Raw genomic sequence first — 18,096 nt, 5'->3', positions numbered from 1 at the left:
TGCCTCTTGTCCTGTCACTGGGCACCACTGAAAAGACCCTGGCTCTGTCTTCTTTGCACCCTCCCTTCTGAATCCCCTGCGCACCCAGCGCTGTTTTGCTTATGCTCTAATGAACACGTGTTTAAGGAATACAATTAAGGAATTGGATTAAACGTTGTTTATCCATAGAAAAAGCGTAAGTTATCTGTTTCAGGGGCGAATCTGAGGAAAGAAGGGAGCAAGGCCTGGGAGAGGGATGTGCCCTAGCATCTCAAGTGCTGTATTATGCAAGACAACTTTCCAGCATGGCCAAGGGATACCCAAAGTGGTTGGGCTGAGACCTGCTGGAGCAGCTGAATGATGGCAATGAGACTGGAATGGAAGTAAAAGTAGAGAAAGGAAGGAGAGAACAAAACAAGGGGAGAAAAGTTCATGTGTCTGGTGAGAATGAGGCCCTCCCCTGGCTGTCACGATCTGTCCTGTGCAGGAGCTGGTGTTCCAGAAAGGCACTGGGCCCCTCTGTGGTCCCAAATCCAGGGTTCTTTACCCAGTGTGCATACAAATGAGCCAGATTTAGCACACAGAGACGAGATACTGTTTATTGCAGAGTTGCACAAGTCTGGATGCTGGATTAAAGCCAGCATGCCAGAAAGAAAAGACGTATACAAAATCTTATTACTACACTCACACCCTAAAGAGCCAATTGGTTACACATTTGCATATTGCATTACATAATCATTTTAGTGTATAATGAGCAATGTTCAGCTAAAGGACACTTTATCCAACAGTCTCAAGATATGTGTTAAAGTACGACTCAGCTAATTGTGCAGGCTTCAAAAGGTCTAAAGCTGCAAGGTCAGTAGTGCCTGTAGTTCGTGATTAGGTGTTTTGCAAGTCACTCTTATCTTTGTCAGAATGACTTAAAACTGAAAGGATTTATGTATCTTGAGGTTAGCAATTGCAGACGGGATTCATTCTTTTAGTGCTAATGACAACACTCTGCTGCTTTGGGATCCAAGTGGGCAGAGTTAGTATGGAAATGGGAAAGATACAGGGCTGGCTGCGAGCTGAGCACTCTTCTTCCTCACTGTGTATAATTTATACTGGGATGGTGAGGCTGATGGCAGAGGAGGAAGGCAGCAACTTTTTCCCTGAGAGCAACCCGACCAGCGATAAGGACTTGCCCCTTCCGTACAAAGGAAGAGGGGAAGGCGCGCATACACACAAAGGCGTATCTGATACATGAACAGGCACCCGCGGGGAATCACCCCCCTCTTCCGGTCAGGGTCGGGATTGAGAAGTGGACCTTACCGTCTTGTACGAAGGGGGCCAAGGAAGTCCCCGAGACGGAAGAGCGGGGGAGGACGGACTTAACTGATTCCGATACCCTTTTATTTCGTTCCCCTGGCGTAGTGCTGTTATTGTTTCCAGGGCGAAGGCGGGGGAGGGAGAGGTATAATAGCCTTCTGTGCTGCCTTTGTTTTCTCTCTTGCACTAGGCCCTAGCCCTTTGAGTCGTGAGCTAATCGCCTCCCCTGCCGAACTAGCAGGCTCAGCCTCCGCCCAGTGCCCCTGAGCCCGTACCGGGGAACAACGAGCGGTGGCACCTCCCCTTGCCCCACCGATGCTACTTCGCAGGGGAGATCGAGAGGGTTTGTTGCCGTGCCCACCACCCCTCGTGCGCTGTCCGGGCAGTTGAGACCCCATCTGTTGCCAGCAGTTTGGGGGTGGGCGGGGGGAAGTGATGCCGATCGCTGCCAACTCGCAACCTTGCGGTGTGCAGCCCGACTCCCGCCTCTTTCCTTCCGCCTGCCTGCGGAACCACGACCGGGAATCGGCAAAGTCCGGGGAGGACGGCGTTGAAGATCGATCGGATCCCCCTCGCCAGGTGGGAGAAGCGGGTAGGGGAGTCGGGCCCACCAGCAGATTGGTAGCTCCTTTCGCCGTCTCCCTCCCTCATCCTGCGCTGTCGCCCCCCGCCTTCTCCTCCCCCTCCCCCATCGCTGCCGCAGCCGTTGCCTCCCCCCCATCTCCCTTCCTCCTCCTGGAGCCCCCCCGAATCCACTCCAGCTTCCTCAGCTTCGCCATGAACGGAGGCGCTGCGCATTTCCAGCAGCCGCCTCCCCCGACCCTCTGCCAGCAGCCGCCGCCAACCTTGCACAGGCCGAGCCTCCCGGACCAAGGAACTCAGAGCCAGGGCAGAGGCAGACACATCGCCGCCCCGGGCACCAGAGCCCCTGTGTCAGGTAAGTGGTGCGTGTGAGGCGAGGAATGCTATTCCCTCCCGCTTCCCCCGCCCAGGACTACCCCTTTGTTCATCTTCTCCCCAAAAGGTGCCAGAAGTTGACACTCTCCGCAACGCTTCAGTAGAGTTATGCCTGCCCCGCAGGGTATGTGTCCCCACGGGAGACACGACGGGGGTCTGGACGCTAGGCGGTAAAATATGCGGGGATGGGGGAGAGATCAGTGTCGTAGTAGCGCCCTCCATCTCCTTTGGGGCGTCTCTGCCCTCAGAACTTGTGACCTTCTTGAGCGGTCACCTCGCGGCCCAGAGGGTGCTGAGTCCCCGGGGGTGACGTGAGAGCAGCAGCGCACACGAGGGATACGTCGGGGCTCCCGGGAAAGGGACAGAGCAAAAACTCTACTAGGGTTATACCAAAACAAAGAAACTTGTTGGGGCTCTTGTTCAAGTTTTGTACCTCCTGGCGAACAACTGAAACTTTGGAGTGTATTGGAGGTTAAGAGAAACAGAGTCACCAAGACCAGGGATTCGTGGAATCTTCAGGACTGTGTTGAGAAGCCATTCCTTTGAGCATTTTCTTCTTGTATTTGAATCGTTGAGTGGACTGGACTGCTGGAAAAAGTTTCTGAACTCTTGCTCTGTGTGGCTCAAAGGGGTGCATAGGTCTTGCCACAGAGCCCGAGTTGGGTGTTAGGATAGAAGCATTTAAAGTTATTCCACCCTTTGAGACTTTTAATATATTTTTTTTTTCTTAGCATCAGATGTGGCATTATAAATTATGCTGTTGGAGAAAAAATGCTGTAATTAAATTTGAGAGGGCACATTTGTTCTTAGTATAATCATTGTTAATATAGTATCTGTGCTGTCTTCCTGTTTCCTAGCCTGTTGGTATAATGTTGTGGTTTTCTGTGTGTGTTTTTTTTTTGTTTTGTGTTTTTTTACTCTGCCTTTAAATATGTCTGTACTACCATGTAAACTTTTGTTGTAGTCTGAATAATATCAGGGCAGTGTAACATTGTAGTTACTCTGTTAAGATGATCCTCAAAAATATTATGTGAGTTTCAGTGATTGTCTATGGTTAGCTTTGATCTCTTTGGTAAAGAAACAGCCTCTTAATACAACTAATCTGTTGATAAATGTAGTAGATAGCATAAGTGTATGGGTGATGTACCAGTACTTAATTTCCTTAATAAGTAACTGGCTGCTTGCCTTCTTAGTGTCCTTTGGCATTATTGGTACTGGAAAGTGAACTGTCACACTTTTGTAAGCATCAAGTGGTTGACTTTTAGAATATTTATTTTGTGGGGAAACTTGCAGTCCTTCAGGACTGGCATTCAGCTCCAAAATTACATGTGTATATAAATCCAAAGCAGCCCCTAGCTAGTTGACTATTTTTTTTCCTTTACTGTCAGCGTCTTTTGAAACTATTAATAAGACTGATATGGCTTATTAAATTCTTGTATATGTTGCTAACTCCAAAATGCTGGGAAAACATCATCTTATGGAAACCCTATCTTCCTAGTAATCTCCATATATTAGCCATTTGACACCTGACTTTTTAAGTGTCAGGTCCATTTCCAGTTAAAAATTATTACATGTAGTAGGCAATTCCCTTCTGAGAGGGACGGAGGGTCCAGTCTGCAGAGCTGACCCTCATTGTAGGGAAGAGTGCAGTCTACCTGGAGCTCGGATCAGGGACATCACCAGGACGCTACCCAACCTGGTGCACCCCACAGACTACTACCCACTGCTGATCTTCCAGACAGATGGGGAGGAGGCTGCATCCTGCAGGCTGACGGGAGTGAAGAAAGATTTCAAGGCCTTGGGACGGATGGTAAAAGAGTCTGGGGCTCAAGTGATTTTCTCTTCCCTCCTTCCAGTTTTGGGTGATGACATGGGATGGAATAGGAAAATTCAGTCCATAAACAACTGGCTACAGGACTGGTGCTACAGGCAGGGCTTTGGATTCTTTGATAAGGGCTGGTTTTACAAGACACCAGTCTAAGCAGTGATACGTGAGAAAGGTTTATCTCACAGGGAAAAGGATGCTGGGACAGGAATTAGCAGGGCTCATTTGGAGAGCTTTAAACTAGACTCGAAGGGGGATGGGGTTGTAGCTGGGCTTGCACCAGTGAGGCAGCACTCTAGAGTTGATGAAGACTGGGAGGCCTCCCATCCCCCTAGGGTGAAATCAGTGTGTTCAGCTCGCTCTCTGAAATGCCTGTACACCAATGTGCACAGCATGGGGAATAAGCAGGAGTTAGAAACCTGTGTTCGGGCAGGAGATTATGACCTGGTGGCAATTAGAGAGACATGGTGGGACAGCACACAGGACTGGAATGTGGTCATGGATGGCTGTGTCCTTGTCATGAAAGACAGGCCATCCAGGCATGGTGGTGGAGTTGCTCTTTACATGAGAGAGCAACTACAATGTATTGAGTACTGTCCAGGCCCGGATGAGGAGCGAGTTGAGAGTCTATGGGTGAGAATGAAGGGGCAGGCTGGCAGGGGTGATACTGGTGTGGGTGTCTATTACAGGCCACCAGATCAGGGTGAGGAAGTTGATGAGGCCTCTACAGGCAGCTGAGAGTAGCCTCACAGTCACAGGCCCTGGTTGTGGTGGGGGATTTTAACTTCCCTGATGTTTGCTGGAAGGACCATTCAGCCAGCCAGCCACAGGCCAGGAGGTTCCTCCAGTGCCTTGACGAGAACTTTCTGATGCAAAGGGTGGAGGAGCTGACCAGGAGAGGAGCACTGCTGGACCTCATCCTCACTAACAAGGAGGGGCTGGTTGAAGCAGTAAAGGTTGAGGGCTGCCTTGGTTGCAGTGACCATTGGATGGTGGAGTTCAGGATCTCCTGTGGCAGGAACAGAATAGCAAGCAGAATTGCAACCCTGGACTTTAGCAGGGCAAACTTTGGCCTTTTCAAGCAATTGCTGGGGGAAATCCCATGGGCAAGGCTGCTTGAAGGCAAAGGGGCCCAAGAGAGTTGGTTAGTGTTCAGGGACTGCTTCTACCAGGCACAAGATCAGAGCATCCCGACACGTAGGAACCCAAGGAAGGGAGCCAGGAGACCTGCGTGGTTAAACAGGGAACTGCTGGGTATGCTCAAGTGGAAGAGGAGAGTTTATAGATCATGGAAGGAGGGGCTGGCCACTTGGGGAGAATATCAGGCTGTTGTCAGAGGGTGTAGGGAGGCAACTAGGAAAGCTAAGGCCTCCTTGGAATTAAACCTGGCGAGAGGGGTCAAGGACAACAGGAAGAGCTTTTTCCAATATATGGCAGGTAAAACGAACACCAGAGGCAATGTAGGCCCACTGATGAACGAGGTGGGTGCCCTGGTGGCAGAAGATACAGAGAAGGCAGAGTTACTGAACGCCTTCTTTGTCTCTGTCTGCTCTGCCGGGGGCTGTCCTGGGGAGCCCCGTACTGCTGAGGCCCCAGAGGAAGGCAGGACAATGGAGGAGTTTGCCTGGGTTGATGAGGACTAGGTTAGGGAGCAGTTAGGCAATCTGGACATCCATAAATCCATGGGTCCGGATGGGATGTACCTGCGGGTGCTGAGGGAGCTGGCTGAGGTCATTGCTAGACCACTCAGCTTGGTGTCATCTGTGAACTTGCTGAGGGTGCACTCGGTCCCACTATGTCATTGATGAAGATATTAAAGAGTATTGGTTCCAGTACGGACCTCTGAGGGACACCACTTGTCACCGGTGTCCATCCAGACACTGTGCCATTGACCACTGCACTCATCCAGCCAGTTCCTCTTCTACTGAACAGTCCACCCATCAAATCCATATCTCTCCAATTTAGAGAGAAGGATGTTGTGGGGAACCGTGTCAAAGGCTTTACAGAAGTCCAGATAGATGACATCTGTAGCCCTTTCTTTGTCCACTGAGGTAGTTATTCCATTGAAGAAGGCCAATAGGTTGGTCAGGCAGGCCTTGACCTTGGTGAATCCGTGCTGGCTGTCTTGAATCACCTCCCTGTCCTCCATGTACCTTAGCATAGCTTCTAGGAGGATCTGTTCCATGATCTTCCCAGTGCCAGAGGTGAGGCTGACAGGTCAGTAGTTCCCGGGGTCCTCCTTTCTACCCTTTTTAAAAATGGGTGTGATGTTTCCCTTTTTCCAGTCACCAGGGACTTCACTTGCTGAATATTCTGGCTAGAATAAACATTCTCAGACTTTCACATACCCTGATTTATTAGTGCAATTGATGAGGTTTAGTTCTAATTATGGTCTCCTTTAAGAAGCTTGACCAGCAGGTTGTGGGAGGTGATTCTCCCCCTCTACTCCTGCCTGGTGTGACCCCACCTGGAATACTGCAGCCGGCTCTGGGGCCACCAGTACGAGACAGACATGGACCTATTTGAGTGCATCCAGAGGAGGACCACCAAGATGATCAGAGGGCTGGAGCACCTCTCCTGTGAAGAAAGACTGAGAGAATTGACATTGTCCAGCCTGGATAAGGCTCTGGGGAGACCTTATTGCAGCCTTTCGATATATAACAGGGTATTATAAGAAAGATGAAGAAAGACTTTTTACAAAGGCCTGTAGTGACAGGACACGGGGCAACAGTTTTAAACTGAAAGGGGGTTGGTTTAGACTGGACATAATGAAGAAATTGTTTTACAATGACGGCGGTGAGACACTGGAACAGGTTGTCCAGAGAAGCTATGAATGCCCCATCATTGGAAGTGTTCAAGGTCAGGTTGGATAGGGCTTTGAGCAACCTGATCTAGTTAAAGATGTCCCTGCCCATGGTGGGGGCTTGGACTAGATAATCTTTAAAGGTCCATTCTGACCCAAACCATTCTATGATTCTATGATCATTTGTTGGTCAGGTCTGTGTCCCTGTTCCCTGTGTGTTCTTTTTTATGGGTTCCTCCTTTTTTCTTCTGTTTTTGCATTGAAAAGGTCCTTGATCAGATACCTTTAAAGAAGAGGTTGTTCTCACATACCCTTAGATTCATCTGTCCATCTGTCGAGGGTTAAGATTGCGGGGTGACAATAAAACCCTGGCAGATGTATTGTTAACCCCCTCTTCCCACCCCCCCCACTTCCCCCTCCCTCTCCCCCCTTTTCCACTAAGGAGAGGCGATTGGGAGGAAAAGAAGGACAGAGAGAAGAGAGTTGGAAAAAATTAAAGATGTTTTACTAATGCTACTAATAAGAATAGAGAAAATAATACAAAATATACAAAACCAATCTTGAAAGTCTCAGCAACTGCAGAGCCGGCACCTGAAGTCCTGGATTAGACTCTGCAGCCAATCGGAGCTGGATTCAGTCTCTCACTAGGCCTCAGTTTGCAGGGACGACTAGCAAGGTCCTCTCCTAATGTTGGCCATAAGCAGAAGGGAAAAGGGCAAAAGGGGCGAGATCCTCGTGATCTCCCACTTTATATATGAAGTATTCACGTGAATGGGATGTTATACACAGTTAGTCAGTTTCTTGGTCACTTGCTTCTCGTCGCCCCTCTCGTGAGATGTCCATCCGTGCTTATCAATAAGTTTGCATTCCATTGCTAGGTTTACCAAAACATGTGTCTGGTTCTCCAGGAAAATGCAGTTAATATGAAGCTTTAGCTGACAGGCAAAATTCACTGAAAGAGAAACTTGTTTTTAACAAAACCAGGACACCATCAAAGAACTCTAGTCATAAGAGCTCTCCCACCACATTTCAATAATTGCAGTGTTTTCCACATGCAGACCTCTAGTTCTTCCTGTTTGCTTTCCAGACTGTGCATTTGTGTACAGGCAGTATTGTGCCTGAGAATATGACTACACCATATTTGTTTCAGTGCTTGACTTTTAAATGCTGCTGCATGTTGAAATAGTATCTACTTGGTGCCCTTCACTCTTAGCACTCACACAATACACAGTATTTTATTAGGTTGTTGCAGAAGTAATTGTGCTTTTGGACAGTGAATTTTAAATCATTATAACTAGGCTCAAACACATCTTTATTAATCAAAATAGAAACCATTACAGCCAACACGTTTTTGCCAACGAGAAATAAGTTTGTTTATTCCTGTAGCATAAAAATCCATGCTTCGGCATTCGTTGAACTCTTGGAAAGCATTTTCTGCATCTTTCTGGTTGTGGAAGCATTTTCCCTGCAAAAAGTTGTCGAGATGCTTGAAGAAGTGGTAGTTGGTTGGTGAGAGGTCAGGTGAATGTGGCGGATTACAGGCTATTACACGGGGCTGTGTGGCAGCTGTAGGGCCGGTTCTTAATGCAAGTGCTTGCTGCTGTTTGGGGAGAAGAGTTCAGCAGTCAGAAACAGCAGGGCATGTTGGCAAGGACAGGAATCAGTTACTTATAAAAAACAAAAGTACCTGGGGCTCGTGGCAAGGTTTGAGGGGGGACCCTACAGAGGTGGCTCCTGTGAGAAGACACCAGAAGCTGCCCCCATGTAGGACAGAGCCAGTTTCAGCCAGCTCCAAGACGGACACACTGCTGGCCAAAGCTGAGACAGTAAGTGGCAATGGTAGCGCCTCTGTGATAACACATTTAAAAAAGTGTAAAAAAATGCTGCGCAACAGCAGCCGAAGGAAAGGAGTGAGAATATGTGAGAGAAACAACTCTTCTGACACCAAGGTCAGTGAAAAAGGAGGCGGGGAGGTGCTCCAGGCACCAGAGCAGAGATTCCCCTGCAGCCCATGGTGAAGACTGTTGATGCAGCTCATCCCCTTGCAGGCTGTGGATGACCATGGTGGAGCAGGTGGATGTAGCCTGAAGGAATCTGCAGCTTGTGGAGGGGAGTCTATGCAGGAGCAGGTTTTCTGGCAGGACCCATAGCACTTGGGGGACCCACACTGGAGCAGTCTGCTCCTGAAACACTGCACCCTATGGAAAGGACCTATGCTGGAGCAGTTAATGAAGAACTGCAGCCCATGGGAAGGACCCATGTTGGAGACGTTAATGAAGGACTGTATCCCATGAGTGGGACCCCATGCTGGAGCAGGGGAAGAGTGTGAGAAAGAAGGAATGGCAGAGATGAGGCGTTATGAACTGTTCACAACCCCCATTCCCTGTCCCCCTGCACCGCTTGGTGGGAGAAGGTAGAAGAGTTGGGAGTGAAGCTGAGTCTAGAGAAGAAGGGAGGGATGGGGGAAGGTGTTTTTAGTTTTGTTTTATTTCTCACTATCCTACTCTATTACAATTAATTGGCAAGAAATTAAATTAATTTCCCCAAGTCGAGTCTGTTTTGCCCATGACAGTGGTTGGTAAGTAATCTCCTTGTCCTTATCTTGACCCATGAGCTCTTCATTACATTTTTTCCCCCTGTCCTGTTGATGGAGGAGGAGTGATAGAGTGGCTTGGTGCGTACCTGGTGGCCAGCCAAGGTCAGCCCACCACATCACTTTTTGTCAGGCATGTGTTTTTTCACCTCCTGCTTTTTCAGCCTCATTCTCATACACCACTTGTGTGTGCAGGTTTCTTTCCCCAGTGCTCAATCCCCTCTTCACTTCCCTTCTACCCCTTTTCCTCAGATCTCCCTGTATTTCACAGGCAGCAAACACTGAAGTCTGTATCTTCAGCTTCCCCATCGCATGGCACGTATGGAAAAGTTACTATCATATCGATGGCATGGGGTTGGGAAGTAGACATTATGGTGGCCATGGGCAAGGTGCATGTGTGTATTTCTCAGCCTGACACCATTAGAAACTTCTCCCTGGGCTTTATTTCCCCTCCTGAGAGTGTGAAGCAGGGATGCTATGGGCATAATTGGTTAGTAATTTGTGTCCATATTGCCTGACAGACAAATTACTTCCCTTCAAAGAAAGGGGCAAGCTCTAATCCTCTGGGACCTTCACAGCCTCCCAAGGTTACATGCAACCAATGATGGTCCCTTGCATGAAGATTAATTATAATTTAAAAATTCCAGATATTTGATTAGTGTAGTGATGCCCAGCTCTACTGCCAAGATTAATCAGAAGAGGTGTCTGGAAAGATAAAAAGTTAATTGTAATTAGCAACAAGAAATGGACAGGGTGACAGACTTTTCAGTTATTCCAATTTACTTCAAAAATACTTCAGTATTTTCTAGACCGGTAGTTTGCAGTTTCTCGGTGCAAGCAATTACACTGACCTTACTGTTTTATAGAGAGTTTGATGTATAAGTAAACTTAAATTTCACACAATGGCTACAGCATATTACTTTGGTAACATATCTGGTAAGCACTTTTAATTTCAACCATTTTACATTAACAGATACTAAGAATGCAGCTAGGACATTTTCTCACAAGAATTAAATATGTGTGTGTATTAAAATAAATGCTTACATTTGTTAAATTGAGTTTTAGTTTTCAGGAAGAGTAGATAATGTGAAAATTGACATGTACATAACAAAAGAAAAAGTGTCTACTCTGCAAAATTTACTACCTAAAAGGTGACATGTGGTGTCACTTGTTGAAAAAGAATTATGTGAGTTTTAATGTGTAGATGGAAAATTCATTTACTTATAAATATCACAGCAGTGCCGTGTTCTCCACACAGCCTCAAATACAATTTAATTGATAGGAAAGGTTTCTTCTGATTATTCTTTTATTAGGTTGGTGCAAAAGTAATTGCAGTTTTGGATGGTGAATTTTAAATCATTATAACTAGGCTCAAACACATCTTTATTAATCAAAATAAGAACCATTACAATCAACACACTTTTGTCAACAAGAAATAAGTTTGTTTATTCCTGTAGCATCAAAATCCGTGCTTCGGGATTCGATGAACTCTTGGAAAGCATTTTCTGCATCCTGCTGGTTGGGAAAGCGTTTTCCCTGCAAAAAGTTGTCGAGATACTTGAAGAAGTGGCAGTCGGTTGGCGCGAAGTCAGGTGAATATGGTGGATGAGGCAAACTTTCATAGCCCAATGCGTTCAACTTCCAAAGTGTGACGTGCAGTTGGGCGTTGTTGTGGAGAAGAATTGGGCCTTTTCTGTTGACCAATGCTGCCTGTGGGTGTTGCAGTTTTCAGTGCATCTCATCTATTTGCTGAGCATACTTCTCACACATAATGGTTTCACCGGGATTCCAAAAGCTGTAGTGGATCAGACCAGCAGCAGAGCACCAGTCACCATGACCTTTTTTTGGTGCGAGTTTGGCTTTGGGAAGTGCTTTGCAGGTTCTTCTCAGTCTGTCCACTGAGCTGGTTGTCGCCGGTTGTCGTATACAATCCACTTTTCGCCGCACGTCACAATCCGACCGAGAAATGGTTCCTTGTCGTTGCGTAGAATAAGACAACACTTCAAAACGACAATGTTTTTGATTTTGGGTCAGGTCCTGAGGTGCTCACTTATGGAGCTTTTTCACCTTTCCAAGTTGCATCAAATGCCGAACAACCGTAGAATGGTGGACATTGAGTTCTTCGGCAACTTCTCGTGTAGTTGTGAGAGGGTCAGCTTCAACGATAGCTCTCAGTTGTTCCTTGTCAACTTCTGATGGCCAGCCACTACGCTCCTCATCTTCAAGGCTCTCGTCTCCTTTGCAAAACTTCTTGAACCGCCACTGCACTGTGCGTTCGTTAGCAGTTCCTGGGCCAAATGTGTTGATGATGTTGCGAGTTGTCTCTGCTGCTTTATGACCCATTTTGAACTCGAATAAGAAAATCGCTCGAATTTGCTTTTTGTCTAACATCATTTCCATAGTCTAAAATAAGTATAAAATAAACAGCAAGTAAGAAGTCAGTAGCAAAAAAACATAAAGCGAGAAAAGCGCATTAAAATGATGTATAACATAACCACATTTATTTAAGAATGTATTCCAACATCAAATGCAAATTTCAACAATGCAAAAACTGCAATTCCTTTTGCTCCAACCTAATAGATCATCTAAACAAATGGACATTCATTTCAGTGGGCTGATATACATTCAGACTCTGACTTCTGTTGGTATTAGGGGAATGGATATAACAGAATATGCCTGTGTGCACGTGTGCAAGGGGTGTAATACAGTCTTAAACTCTGGATGTCTGGCACAAAAAATGAAGCAGTGTTGTACATATGCAATCATGGGTTGTGGACATACATTTGTGAGTGTGTATGAATATTTAATCTGTTACAACCTTCAGGTGTATAGGACACAGAAAATACTCAGCTATATCCATCAACAACCCAGAGAGTGTACAACAGGTTAGATGTTCCATGCAGCTGAGTTAAGGGACACACTCCAGAGCTTTACCTCACTGAGTAACCACTCCCACTGTGAATTATTTCTGTATCAAGATGCTTCTTAGCTGGAATGAAGGAGGAAGAACTGGACTCCAGAAAGAGACTCTCTGGCTGCAGTGCTTCAAGTATAATTTATACTATAATTTCGTCTTGCAGCCCCACCAGATCTTACTCAGAATGGTAGGTTTCTGGATGGTTTAGGTCACACTCATGATATATTTCTTCTTTGGCTCAGATAGAATTGCTGTCAGCATGTTGACTAAGATATTGGTCTGTTGTTCCACTGAACATTCTCCAAGTCACTTGACTGGGCACTGATGAATGAGATGCATTGGTTGCTAACTAGAATCTAATGTTAATTTCTGATTGATTTATCAGCAATTTTATGAGCAACATATTTTGGGAGTGGCTTCTGGGGAAAGATTAAATGCTCCCCCCCTGCAATTCAGTGTTAAATTGCCTCAGTGATACTGGGGCAAGATCCAAAACTAATTTAGATATTCAGTGTTGGAGGGAGGGGAGGGAAATTTTTGGATATTTTATGTAGGTGGATTGACTATCTCATGGTCCAAGGCCATCACTGTGGTGGACAGTGTCTCCTACAGGCCAAGTATACAAAAGCCCTCTTACAGGTTTCCAAACATCTCTCTGCTTTCTCCCCTCAGCACCTGTGTTCTGCTCTCCAAAAGGGTTTATGCCATGGAGGAGTGTGGAGCCTGTGCTAATGTGAGCTCCTTGACAAAGATATACATAAGGTCATATTCCTCCCCTGTGTGACCCCAGTGAGCCAATGGAATTTGTCAAGGAATTAATTTTGCCTATGATCAAACCTCAGTTCTGTTCCTATCTAAACATCTGAGGAAAATTTCTTCCCAATGAGAGATTTCAAGAGCTTGATCTGTACAACTTTAGAAAAAGAAGGTTGAGAAGTGACTTCATAAGTATACAAAGACTTTCACTGCACTGGGCAAAATACTGGGTACTAGGGAGCTCTTTACTTTGGTAGAAAAAAAGCTGAAAAAGATCCAAAAACTGTCAAAAACAAATGACAAACAAAAATGAGGCACCACATTTTTAACAGAGCTTGTTCACTTTTGGAACAAGCTTTCAAAGGATATGGTGGGATTTTTGGATGTCTTCCATGTCAGATCAGATGACTTTCTCTGAAATAACTGTTAGACAAAAGCTAGTCTAATGGTCTATTACTGAGACGATACCTGAAAGTCAAACAGGAGGTGAGACTTGTGGTCCAGAGAGGCTTGTGAAGCTGCGAAATGGCTTAGCTCCACAGTGAGGCAAGGGCAAGTGTCCTGGCCTACAGAGCTGACACCACTTGAGTAATTAGGGTGATGTCAGAGACCCACAGTTTGACCTTCAGTATGTTGCTATGTAGCTGTTAGGGATGTAAATCTTGTTAGATAAAGCATAATTAGATGGGTGTTATGAAAAAAAAAAAAAAAAAGTGTAGTTGGCAGAAATAGCTAAACTTATACAAGAATATTCTCCTGGGAGCTCATTATATCAATCAACAATCAACAGCTCAAAGTGGTCCACCAACTAGTAAAGATAAAACAAAATGAAAGGGTGTTCCCGCCTCTTAAAACTCATCCACCTCAGCCCAAAGGGGAGTGGAACAACTCTACCTTTAGGGACGCCTGGCCCTGGAGAACCTCCAGGGATGCCTGAGACCAAGCTTGCATGGCTGAAACTGTCATGCTCAGCACTCTGACTACTGACAACCGCTGTTCCAGTCAGCAAGGAATGGAGAAGTAGATAACCAGTTTTCTGTAACTTTGTAGTATGCTTTGCTTTATTAATCACTCTTTCACAGAGTTGATATCCAAACTCCTTTACACAGATGCAATTATTGCATAGTAATCAATATGTACATTTAGTCTGTGCTGACCTAAACCATGACATTAGTAAAATTGGTGTCATAAGTGGGAGCCGAAGAAGGTTTTTGGACTGTGAAAAGGGGATTGTACAGCTGTAGTACTGCCCAACAAACTTTATTTGGGCTGCTCCCATCGCCAACCACACGCTGGTCAGAAGCCTGACTGGGAAGAATTAGGAATGTTTTCATTGTGACTCTAAGGAGACAATTTGGAATGTCTTACTTGGAAGAGAGGAGAGAAAGATGATGCTGCAAAACCTCTCCTCTTCAAACAAGAATGCAAAATGTCAAGGAGTGTCTTAAAAATTTTCTAGTGAATCTCCCTTCATGTGAACATGCTGATGTCGAGGTGCTACTTTCCTCCTGCTTTTGTTTATCTGTTGCTTTTTTCTTTAGATGCCTTTTGTTTGAAGTCTCTGATGATTGTTCTACAATAGTGGTTTTCTTCATTTGTTTTGTTTTGTTTTCTCTCTATGTGTGTAAAGTGCAGTAAATTTCTATTTGGTTGTTAGAGCTCCCTAGCTGTGGAAAACATTTTCTCACTGCTGAGGGGAAATTTGTTGGCTGTTGTTTTTGTGCTCTGGCAATCTAAGATACAGCTTTCTTTTAGACAATACTTTACTTGACAAGTAATGTAGAAGGAAGAATGGGTACTTTGTTTTATTAAGGGAATGAAGTGGGAAGTGGTTTTGAAATTTGGTATTTTAAGAAGGGTTTTGAGTATGTACAGTGTTCTTGTTTGCTCATCTTCTCAAATGCACACACATGCCCCAAATGTTCATTCTTAAAACACTGTCCTCCCCAGACCTTTCTCAGTTGAAGGGATTGATATCATACCTGTTATCACCTAGGTTGCTGTTTCCAGAATCACTGCCATCTTATTTAGGTTGAGCCTCTGACTCTCAGCTTTCATTCAAGCCCTTGCTAATCATGGTTTGTGTGAAAAAGGAATCTTTGTCATCAGTCTATAGGTGATAAAGCATTTCAAGACATTTCACTAATTTCTCTTGTAATGGCTAATCTTCTGCATCCACATAAATAACCTGTGTTCATTGCAGCATTGTCCAGCACCTGTTGGGAATTGTTCCTCTGTACATAGAGAGATATGATTTGGCTTTCATAGTTTGAAAAATTTTCTTAACAGTCAGCCTTCAGTAAAGCACTGCAATATTTCAGACTTCAAAAATGAGCCAGTCCATCACTATGAACTTGCCTGGCCATCTGGACTGTTGTCTGACCCTGGTTACTGTCACCAGATCTGTTCTCTTCTTTCCTCACCCAGGTAGGTACTGTGGTTTAAGGGCCCCAAGAGCAGCCCCTCCTCCTGGAGACTTGGCTGCCTGGGCTCAGGGCCAACTTAGATATAGCACAGCTGAGGGAAGCCCCCCCTCCTTTCCCTCTGGTAATTTTGGGGAGAGCATTCCCAGGTAGCTCTGCTGGGAGACCTCAGCCAGACACATCCCCACTTCCCTTGGAAGCTGCTTTTAAGCTGAGACTGTAGCAGCTGACCCACACCTGAGCTATAACTACACCACAGCCATGCCTGTACCCAGCCATAGACACCACTGATGCAGACCCTGACTTGGGGACAGACTTCCCAGCCTGGTCTCACCCTTGCCTCATCACCACAGACTTGCGTGGCAATAGGGACTCTTGGTTGAATCCAGCTACCATCCTCGGGCCTGCCCTGTTTGCCTCACTCAGGTACTGTGAGACTGGGCCCTTATTGGCAAGGTCACTGCTTCTGCTGGCCTTATAATGCTCAGCTCCTGGCTCCTCTTCCTTCAGGGAGCAGCTAGCCCTCACTGCACACCTTGTAAGTGAGGTCACTGCCCTGGCCTGGGAGGTGATTTGCCCCCTCTGCTCTGCTCTCATGAGACCCTACCTGGAGTATTCCATCCAGCTTTGGGGCCTCCAGCATGAGAAGGACATGGACCTGTAGGAGTGAGTCCAGAGGAGGGCCACGAAGATGTTCAGAGGGCTGGAGCACCTCTGCTATGAGGACAGGCTGAAACAGTTGGGGTTGTTCAGCCTGGAGAAGGCTCCAGGGCGACCTTATAGCAGCCTTCCAGTAGCTAAAGGAGACCTACAAGAAAGCTGCAGAGAGACTTTTTACAAGGGCACATAGTGAGTGGTAGGACAAGGGGTAATGGCTTTAAACTGAAAGAGGGTAGATTTAGATTAGATATAAGGAAGAAATTTTTTACCATGAGGGTGGTGAGGCACTGGAACAGGCTGCCCAGAGAAGCTGTGGATACCACATCATTTGAAGTGTTCAAGGCCAGGTTGGATGGGACTTTGAACATCCTGGTCTAGTGGAAGGTGCCTATGGCAGGGTAGATGGAACTAGATGATCTTTAAGGTCTCTTCCAACCCAAACCATTCTATGATGACATGAATGGGCATTATTTATCATTGCTAAAGCCCTGCCATGCTGCTCCCTAAATTCCTAGTGAGAGAGCACTCCATGAGGTCACATACACAGACTGAAGGTGTGGGTCCCTACCTGCTCTATGCACTCTGTACTACCAGTGCACTAGCTAGAATGCCAGCTATTCATAGCATTCCACAAGGAGGCTGCTCTGTCAGGTCTAGGCAGAGGTCATGATGTCTGCAGGATGACTTCTGGCAGTGTCAGACCAGGTTTTGATTCCTGCTTTGTTGCCACTTCTTTCTCCCCACTGTTACAAATTTCCATGCTTCTTGTATACTTCTTTTGAAGCTTAAGCCTGTTTTTCAAAGCTCTCTTGCTAATTCACTGGTTACTGCTTAACTTGGCTCATGGTCATCTTAAGCAAACTTCCTCTTCAGACTCATCAGCTTTTGGGCAAACACTCAAACAGTTTTTGGTATTATATTCATGTACACTATTTGCACTCACATTCCTCTCTTATCAGCTGTTGGTATCCAAGCCATTTTGCCAAGAGATGGCTGTGTGGATTCCCCCACTTAATACCCCTCTCCTCCCATATAGATAACCACCCCAATCACGTTTTCTCCATTGGTCCCAGTTTTACTACCTCTGTACCCAAATTTGGTATTTCTCATACCTGTTCCAAGGCATTCACGGCCATATATATATTATTACTGATACAGTTATTCAAGCATTGCTGGCGTTGCAAGATTCCACTTGCCAAAAGGCCTTCGATGCTCCCTTTTGGTGTCTCCTCCTTAACCCCATATGAAATCCAGCCATACCTCATGGCATTGCCTGTAACTTCTCACACTATTATTGATGAGGGAAAAAAAAAGAGTTAAAAACAAAGTGCAATTACAGAAAAATCAGGATACATAATCAGGATACATAATCAGAGTATATGAGGAGGGTGAGCAAAGCAGGAGTGGTGATAACAACAGGTTCTATCACAGGCTGGCAGTGGAAGGGGTCTTTGTGATGAGTCTTCAGGAGGGAGACATGAACAACTGGGTGAATCTTCCAGGATCATGGGAGCTCCAAGCAGTAGGTAACTGGGTTGATTTGGTCAGCCATGGTGAAAGGCCCCAAATAACAATGGTCCAGCTTGACAGATGGTCAGGCAGTCTGGATGTGCTTGCTGGAAAGGCAAACCCAGTGACCAATGGAGAAGGCTGAGTCCAGGCAACGCTATCTGCCTGCTTGCCTCTTGTAGGTACTTCTGGCTTTGTCAAGATGGGTTATGAGGAGGATGTGAATTGCCTGGAATTGTATAAGCAGGTCACCAGCTGCAGGGGTGTGTGAAGCAGCTTTTAAACACCTCCAGGGATGGTGACTCCACTACTTCCCTGGGCAGCCTGTTCCAATGCCTGACAACCCTGTCCGGGAAGAAATGTTAC

At 46.0% G+C, this 18,096-nt stretch overlaps 1 protein-coding gene across 4 annotated transcripts in view; it reads left to right on the top strand.

Moving 5' to 3' along the window:
* The first annotated feature begins 1,230 nt into the window (after nucleotides 1-1,230).
* LOC135577134 (E3 ubiquitin-protein ligase RNF38-like) overlaps nucleotides 1,231-18,096 on the top strand; it is a 153,335-nt gene continuing 136,469 nt past the window's right edge. The window contains exons 1-2 of one of the 4 annotated variants that reach the window (XM_065044893.1): nucleotides 1,239-1,866; nucleotides 2,122-2,224. In XM_065044893.1, the coding sequence (XP_064900965.1) occupies nucleotides 1,723-1,866; nucleotides 2,122-2,224 (247 nt within the window). In that variant the 5' untranslated portion in view covers nucleotides 1,239-1,722. Of the gene's footprint in view, nucleotides 2,225-18,096 lie in introns of all 4 variants that reach the window. The other 3 variants (XM_065044892.1, XM_065044891.1, XM_065044890.1) reach the window with 3 other exon arrangements.

This window comes from Columba livia, chromosome W (assembly GCF_036013475.1).
Source record: "Columba livia isolate bColLiv1 breed racing homer chromosome W, bColLiv1.pat.W.v2, whole genome shotgun sequence".
Classification (NCBI taxonomy): Eukaryota; Metazoa; Chordata; class Aves; order Columbiformes; family Columbidae; genus Columba; species Columba livia.
The sequence above is the reverse complement of the archived record's forward strand: the minus strand, read 5'-3'. Positions and strand labels throughout refer to the sequence as shown.